The sequence below is a fragment of the Carassius gibelio genome, chromosome A24 (genome assembly GCF_023724105.1).
Source record: "Carassius gibelio isolate Cgi1373 ecotype wild population from Czech Republic chromosome A24, carGib1.2-hapl.c, whole genome shotgun sequence".
Classification (NCBI taxonomy): Eukaryota; Metazoa; Chordata; class Actinopteri; order Cypriniformes; family Cyprinidae; genus Carassius; species Carassius gibelio.
In genome coordinates, this window is record NC_068394.1 from 14,176,891 (window position 1) to 14,185,684 (window position 8,794).

The following is an 8,794-nucleotide window of genomic DNA, read 5'->3' on the forward strand; positions in this document are numbered from 1 at the left end:
TTTTGTCATTCTTGGACTTTGTTATTCTTCTCGTTCTTTCCCTACATCAGCGAATAAAGCGGAAGTGTCACACATTCACAGAAAACTACTTCCTCGTTGAAAAAAAAAGGGTGGAATGCTTTTCATTAACCCTGAATGAGATGAAGCGTTGAATCGAGCTCACTGTGCTGTAGTGTTGTGTGAGCGCCCCCTGGTGGACACAGAAGCACGTGTTCTGCGTCACTGATGCAGGAAGCAGGTTTGGACAGCAGGGGGCGCGCGGAAACATCTGGACCAATGACCTACACTACAGACTCATGAACGAATGAGAATATTAATGCAGAACTTCAGTTCTTAAGTCTGAGACAGAAATGTTTAATCGATGAGAAGTGTATTACGAGTTCTGTAAAAGCTGTATTTGTTATTTCTTCAGTTTCATTATTAGATGCTTGTGAAGAGTATGTTGTGAACTTTAAGAGAGCGAGTGCTTAAGGTTAAAGACCAAATAATGATCATATAACTTTGTTCTTTTCCTCTGTAACTCAGAGTCTTGCTTTAGTGTTTTTAGATGGCGAAGTGATGTCTGTTTGACTCCATGTGAGAGTAATAACAGTTCACAGAGCTTGAAGTTCACTAGGAGGCTGTCATCAATGTGGGTTTTGTTTCTGGCCTGGAGAAGCGTGAAGAAGCGCTCTTTCTCGGCTGTAGTAACTTCATTAGGATAACGGGCAGCACATGCTACAGCTGGATCAGATGCTTCATAACGTGACCCTTCACTTCTCTTCCGTTCCTGTCCCATATCAGGCTTGATGTCCAGCAGACACGGACGGACAGATGTTTCCTCTCTACCTGCAGTCCAGGTGAGGCTTGCTCTTCACTGCACGAGCTCACATCTGTCACACGGCTTGCTGTCAAACTATAACTGAACTTTAGGTTAACATGCAAACTGTTGATCTACAATGACCTAGTTTCAAAATATTCTGTCAAACATCGCCATGTCTCACTGATTTCACCTGGATCTCTTTCTCTGTGCGTGGAGATTTGATTTCCATTGCTCTTTGTAAGCTGATACACACTTTAACACTGTTATGGTTTCTTGGCTTGATACTTTAAGAGACTGAATCATTTATTTAACACACCGTGTGATAGAAGAGAATTATTTGCTTGATTCAGATGAGTGAAATATGTTCAGTATGATTATAGATTGACATTCATAATAATAATTATTTGGCTGCAGAAAAGTGAGAAGGCAAGCTAGTTAAGGTCAACTTTAATAATGATCACTAATTGTAAAAATGCCTGCACATCAAGCCCTTTAATTAACTTCAATTGCTGCAGAATCTTTTCTGATCTCTAATATTAAGAAGGATCACTTCATAATTACTCATCATACACTATTTAGTTTAGTTGTACAGTAAATATCATATGATTAAATAAGACACAAAGTTAAAATCAATCTAAAGAGCTGAAGCTTTTTATAATAAGTTTTAATAATGACAGCATTTATACTCGATGGGTTGATTGTAATGTGATCTATGACAGATAAAGTCAGACCTTTGAGTCACTTGAGGCTAGTTAGATAGTAACATTAATAGAAAACACATGGAAAACGAAAACTATCCATATATCCTCACAAATCTAGAACTGTAGATCCAGAGAAAGAGAAACATATACAAATATATAGTCATTTGTGATGTAAAATAACTAAATGGAACAAAGCTAAAGTGTGTGTGTGTGTGTGTGTGTGTGTGATATCTGAAATTTGAACATTCATTGAGGAATTGTTCTTGTTTATTTTAACTAATTCTTTTTTCAAATGCATCTTTGTTAGGTAAATTAATTATAGCAATAATAATAATAATAATAATAAAATATAAAAACCAGTCTTCATCACTGGCCTCCCCATGTTTTTAACATTAATGAGTCAATAATAAACCAGACAAAGTTGTGTTCCAGTAAACGATCAACATGTCCATACATGACTTGAGTTTAGAGCTTATGATCGCTCACTTCAGTAATACTGAACATCATGCTGTGTTTACGCTCATGTTAGCACTCATCTGCACGGCCTTTAATGTGTCCAGAAACGTCTCAGAGAAAACAAGAGTCTGTCCGCTCAGTCATCTGCTTTTGATTAATAAATCACAGAATCCATGTCGACTGATGCAATGAGGTGTAAAGGCAAACTTCAGATATTGGACATTATCGCAGTAGTGAGGTACAAGGAAAACCACAATCAAATCTAATTAGACTGGATTTCTGCTACTCATGTAACACAAGGCAGAATCACAAGAGAAAGACTTCAGCTCATGCACAGCGGAAGAGACCGAGGAAACACTCGTTCGTTCTGTGCTGGAAGTCTGTTGATCAAAACATCTATAGCATCACAGCATCATTTGTGGTTCCTTGACCTGATTTCCCTTTGCTTCGTCTGCAAAGTTGCCCTATGTGACCTATTTATACACAACCAGGAGATTTAGTAAGTATTACTTTTGCAGTAGTGTCTAGCAATAAGTTTTATATTTGTCACACTTTCGACAGATAAGGTCTTATCATCATAACATCATTATGCAGTGATGAATGTAAGCATCGCTCAGACTCAGATCCGCAGGTGTTCTTCACTCTCTCCGGGCTGAAGTTGTCCAGATGTTGGAGGATATAGTGCAGTCCCATACTGAGTGCATCACCACAGACCTGTTTACTCTGTAACCTCAGGTTTCTTGGAGGATGATGGTGGAGTGTTAGAAGCAGGAGGGACTTCACACAGCTCCAGGGATCTGCTGAAGACCAATGTGAAGATGGATCCTTTGGCTTTCGGGCCTTTGGCTTTATTTATCTTCTGCTTCCTGAAGACTTTGCACACATCCTCATCACAGATCTTGAGTACAGGCTCGTGGGGAGGGTGCTGATGTCAGTGTTGATGGTCGGAGCAGGTGTGTGGAGTCAGACCTTGTGTTTTTCATCCCTGCAGTAAAGCTCGTCCAGGTCTTCAGCCAGGTGTTGATTGTTCTCAGTGCTGGAGTCTTGTGGCTGGTGATGGCTGTCAGGCCGTTCCTCACCGATGTGGAGTCGAACGCTGTTGTTTTAGCTTTTCAGAGTAGTTCTCTCTAATCTCTCTATTCAGTGTGTATGTGGCCTGCTTGTACAAGTCTTTGTCCCCACTCCTTTAGTGTCCTCTTTGGCCTGGCGAAGCTGTTGAGTTTGCACTGAACCAAGGTTTGATGGGAACTGATGGGAACGCACATGTCCTCACAGAAACTGATGTAGGATGTCACAGTGTCTGTAAGCTCATCCAGATCAGTAGACCCAGCCTCAAAAAAACTGTGTAGCAGTGGTCCAGTATATTACTGTCTCTGGGGGGCACGTGATGTTCTGTCTATGTTTAGATTAGCTTTATTAAAATCACTGAGAACGATACTAAAAGAGTCCGGATAACGTTGTTCTGTGTGTGTGATCTGATCATCCAACAGTTCTAGTGCTGTGCTCACACACGTCAGGAATGAGGGAAAACTCCCGCAGTGAATAAAAAGACTTGCAGTTAATGAAGAAAGCTTCCAAGTTTGGGCAGCACATCTTCTTTAAAACGGTCACATCTGTACACCTGCCTTCACTGATATAAAAACATAATCGATCGCCTCTCGTCTCCCCGATGACTCTGTGACGCGGTCTGCTCTGGAGCTGGAGAGCGTTAGATGTGACGCACTGTCCGGGATGGCTCCGTTCAGACGGGTTTCTGTGAAGCGGAGCTCAGCGGAGTTTACAAAGTTCTAGTTTATGTGTGAGAGGAGTCGTAGCTGTCTGATTCATTTGCTAAGGAGTGGAGATTCACCAGATGGATGCTCAGGACAGAGTCCTAAATCGATAGGACTGTCTGAAATTATTCTCTTGTTAAGTCTGATCCCGGGGAAGCCGTGGCCTAATGGTTAGAGGGTTGGACTCCCAATCGAAGGGTTGTGGGTTCTAGTCTCGGGCCGGCAGGAATTGTGGGTGGGGGGGAGTGCATGAACAGCTCTCTCTCCACCTTCAATACTACGACTTAGGTGCCCTTGAGCAAGGCATCGAACCCCCAACTGCTCCCCGGGCGCCGCAGCATAAATGATGAACACTGCTCCGGGTGTGTGCTCACAGTGTGTGTGTGTGTGTGTGTTCACTGCTCTGTGTGTGTGCATTTCGGATGGGTTAAATGCAGAGCACAAATTCTGAGTATGGGTCACCATACTTGGCTGAATGTCACTTCACTTTTTTTTTTTTATTTTAATCTCACATGTCATCGCTTCCCTGTCCAAACGCTCTCAGATACCACGAGAAAATAACAAAAGGTGCTAATATACACTCACAATGTGATATAATACTACCGAAAAAGTTATAATCCTAACCTTTAACTCCATACTGAAGTCCCAGATAGCCAGACAATGAAAATATAAATAAATAAATAAATATAACAATTATTTGTGGGATGCTGGGAGCACAGAGACTGTGGTGTACACTGTAAGTTTGAAAACGCTAAGCTTGAATGATTAATCTGAATAAACAGTGCTCATAAACACCTGCTGTAGTCGTGTTCTCCAGTGAAGCGAGCTGAGGCTTGGGCCCGTCATCACTGAACAACTCAATAGGAACACAGCTCCTCCGACTTACATGTCCAGAAAAACATCTGAATGATCAAATGTTGGCAGAGAGTTATTTGGTGTGCTATTTCTGATGTCCTGGAGTAAGTTCCTATTAAAGCTGATTGGGGAAAAATTGCTTAAGACAGAATAAACAAACAAAAAATGTACAAGTACAAGAAACGACTAACCATCTTATGCATAATAGATAGATAGATAGATAGATAGATAGATAGATAGATAGATAGATAGATAGATAGATAGATAGATAGATAGATAGATAGATAGATGGCCCTGTATATATATTTTGAAATGTGTGAAGCAGGGCTAAATCTGTTAATAGATTTAGGGCTAATTTAAGTATGACGTAATAAATGTAGGTTTGTCTCTTTAACGCCGCGCTTCCGGTCTGAGCGGTCAGCTGACGGACGCGTGAGCTTCTCGGTCGTGCGCATGCGCAGCTGGTGGCAGAAGGAAGATGGCGGCGTCCTGAGTGTCTGACTGACGGAAGCGCAAGCGGTCGGTTCGGGATCACGGAGCTGCAGCAGTGTACCGGAGGCACGGAACCGAACTGGGCCGCTTCTGATAGCGCAGATCCAGGTAAAGATGACTGTGCTGCAGTGCGATCCGCGCTCGAGCTGCGCGGCGGTGTAAGGCCGCTTTCCCCGTCAGAATAACACGGTAAAACACAAGCCTGTGCTGCTTCATCTACAGTTCTGACTAACTCTGAGCACTGCTGATGTCAGTGTGACTGTATCAGAGGCGGATTTATTAATAACCGGTGTCTGTATTGAGTGAGGATCTCTCACTTCTGACTAAACTAGACGAATCCTGCTAACATCTCTTATATGATCAGCATCACACAATATTCAGACCCTTGAAATCACTGTAAACCGATCAATAGACCGTTCAAACGAGCAAGGAACTAAAGCATTTACTATATTAAATGTATTTGTTTGTACTGTATTACATCGTGACCACGAGCAGGGAAGTCAATTCCCAGACCTTTATAGAATTTATATTAATATTGCATTAATAAGATTAGAGATAAAACATGAATAGATATCATCGTTGTCATATAATTAAAGCTATCTCTCTTTTCTCCTTTTATAATTGTGTGAGGTTCATATCTGCAGTCTGATGCTTACAGTAAGAGAGTTAGTGTCTGATTAAATGAGAAGAAGAGAAGACCGTCATGAACACAGCAGCTTTACACTGAGCTCACCTGGATTTACAGTTTTTGAGTCTGTGATCTGATGGAGGTGTGTGTGTGTGTGTGTGTGTGTGATCAGCTGTGTAATGTCCGTGTGAATGTCACGCAGCACACTCATGCCTGTCGTTATGTTTTATTGAAAGCATGTGCTTTCAGCAGCTACAGGTTCATCAGAGGCTTTACTGGAGCTTTGCATTCATAAAATCTTTCACAAATGCTCTGTTATCTGAAGATCAGTTTGATGAATGTCTCACACAGAGATCACTGCAGAGTGAAGTGTGTGTTTCTGTGCTTGTATTGATCCACTCTTCATGCTGATCATGTGACCTCATCCTGGACTGTAATTACACTGACTACTGCATTTGAGATTAGCAAGATTACTATTCAGTAGGAGGACTGTGGACAGATGTTGGACATTAGAGAAAGAGTGTGTGTGTGTGTGTGTGTGTGTGTGTGTGTGTGTGTGTTCACTCGGTTGTGTTAAATGCAGAGCACTGTTTCTGAGCACTTCACACTTGGTCACATGTCTCTTCAGTCACTCACTCTTTAATTGATTTTAATTCACTTTCTCTGTGAATCGAGGAGATTTTTAATGGACAAACACCTTTGGATTATTTTTGTAATGGATTTATAATCAAACCTCAGAACTGTGAAGGCTGTTCATTGATTTACATTTATTTGAAAAGTCTTCTACTTTGAACCTGATTAATTTTTCTTTCTTTTTTTAACACTGTTAATGTGTAATTTTGTAACACTGATACTTCAGTCACTTCATCAGTCCTCTAGATCAGGGGTTGTGTCTTTCACTCAGTGGAGTGATGAAGAGACCGAGCACGTTTAGATGAGGACGAGCAGATGTTACACCGTCTCTCTGTCATCAGGTGTTGTTCTTCTCCAGTGCACTGCATCCCTCGCTCGGTGTGTGTCAGTGTCACCCCAGTGTGAGGTGTGTTACGAGTCCGTGTGTGATGAGCGATTCTCTCGTCTGAGCCGCTGTGGAAGGAAGGAAGGAAGTGTGTTTCTGCTGATAGACACATTCAGCTTTACTCTCTCATTGTGTTGTGTGTGTCTCATACCTGAGAGAATCTGATCCTCTCCTCATTAAATATACTTTTCTCTGAACACAGTATACATGTTTTCTTTATTGTGTTTAATTGAGTGAAACAATTCAGAGCCTGCTTCTTTGGTTAGCATTCATTTCCGTTATCTAAACTCTTAAGAAGTTGATTTGACATCTGTGAGGATTACCCACAATGCTTCACTCTCTGGATCTCCGGCCTGCGAGAGAGGTGTGGAGTCCCTGCGTCCCGGGTCAAGTGTGCTTGCTCATATTTTAGGAAGTGTTGGGTGTTTGTGGTGTGGCACCAATAAACCTGTCTGTGTCTTTAATCTCAATCAAATAACATAGAAAAGAAGAAAAGCATTCTCTGTGTTCTGTTCTTACTTCTTACTGTGTGACTGACCGTTTACTTCAGTAACGAGTGCGTTAAATGTATAAGAACATTACTAACATTAGCCTAGTATCAGGACTCGTAACAGTTACCGTGAAATCCCTGATGAAGAAGCGTTTGTAGAAACATTTGTAGAAATGTAGCATTGCATCAGTGTCTCATCAATGGATGCTCTGCAGTGAATGGGTGCCGTCAGAATGAGAGTCTGATAAAAACATCCCAATAATCCACAGCACTCCAGTCCATCAGTGAACCTCTGGAGAAGACAAAAGATGAAACACTTCCGGCTGTTTGGACTCTCATTCTGACGGCACCCATTCACTGCAGAGCATCCATTTGTGGTGCTGTTGTGGTATGTGAGTGTGTTTCCATGTGTCCCCATGAGCAGGAGGGAATCAGGTTCATGTCTCTGACCTCTTGTGTTTTCACAGGCCCTGCCTGAAGATGAACGTCCTCAAAGACAACAGAGACCTGGCCTGCTTCTACACGACCAAACACTCCTGGAGGGGGAAGTAAGTGCCTCAGTCTGTGTCCTCATGTTCCAGACCTCAGGCTTGAGGGAGATGTCTGTTGCATCTGTTGTAATTGATCACAGTGTGCAATGCCAGCGAAGAACATGAGAATAGTGGTTCCTTCCTCAAGAAGCTGTTAGTTCAGTTGTTAAGGTGCTTTTCAAGCTTGATGGCACCCATTCACTTTCATTTCGTTTCTAGAAGAATTTTATTTTGATAGGTTGAATGGTTGCAGTTTCCAGACATGGTTTTGCTAATGAAATCTGTGTTGGGAATAGAGACACGCAGATTCTCAGTCCCAGTCAGTGCTGAAGCTGGTGGACGCATTAAAAACAGAAGCAGACCTGAATGTGTCTCCACCAAGACCAGTGAGATCATCATTTCCTCTGAGAAATACTCCGGGTCAGGATGAATGCTTGGAAAAACACTCGGATGCAATCCAGAGCACAGTCGAAGAGTGAAGAACAGGCCAACGTTTCCAAACGCTGCACAGATCTAATGGTTTTACACCGTTCTGTCAGCTACAGCTAAACCGGACCCTTACAGACAACTACAGCATTTGAGCAATTGAAAGAAAAATGTCCTTTATTTTCAAACCAGTTTTACAAATGAGGACGTCCTCAAAGGGAGGTTTCTGGAGATTTTGTCAAGTTTAGCTCACTTTTGGGTACAAATTTGTTCCCAAAATATGTTTAAGTAGGTACACACACACACACACACACACACACAGATAGAGGAAGTCTCCTGTCATTGGTCCGCCCCTCCGAACTCGATGTGGATGTCTCTGAGAGCTTGATTCAGACAGAAGTGGAGTCGATTATGCAACAGCTGACAGAAACTGAAATGGTGTTGTGATTTCGTCAGGAGGACTGTAGTAGTGTGAAAATGATTGTTGTTCTCTGCTCAGCCTCATGTCGTTCCAAACATGAATGACTTTCTTTATTCGATGAAAACATTAGAAGTAGAGCTTTCAGAAATGTTTCAGAATTATGTTGGAGCCCACTGATTTCTTTGTGTGGACAGAAACACTGG

The 8,794-nt window shown here is 42.0% G+C and overlaps 1 protein-coding gene across 5 annotated transcripts in view; it reads left to right on the top strand.

Moving 5' to 3' along the window:
• The first annotated feature begins 5,021 nt into the window (after positions 1–5,021).
• LOC127946136 (dnaJ homolog subfamily C member 13) overlaps positions 5,022–8,794 on the top strand; it is a 38,452-nt gene continuing 34,679 nt past the window's right edge. For 4 of the 5 annotated variants that reach the window (XM_052542454.1, XM_052542450.1, XM_052542452.1 and 1 more), the window contains exons 1-2: positions 5,022–5,186; positions 7,682–7,762. In XM_052542454.1, the coding sequence (XP_052398414.1) occupies positions 7,695–7,762 (68 nt within the window). In that variant the 5' untranslated portion in view covers positions 5,022–5,186; positions 7,682–7,694. Of the gene's footprint in view, positions 5,268–7,681; positions 7,763–8,794 lie in introns of all 5 variants that reach the window. The other variant, XM_052542451.1, reaches the window with a different exon arrangement.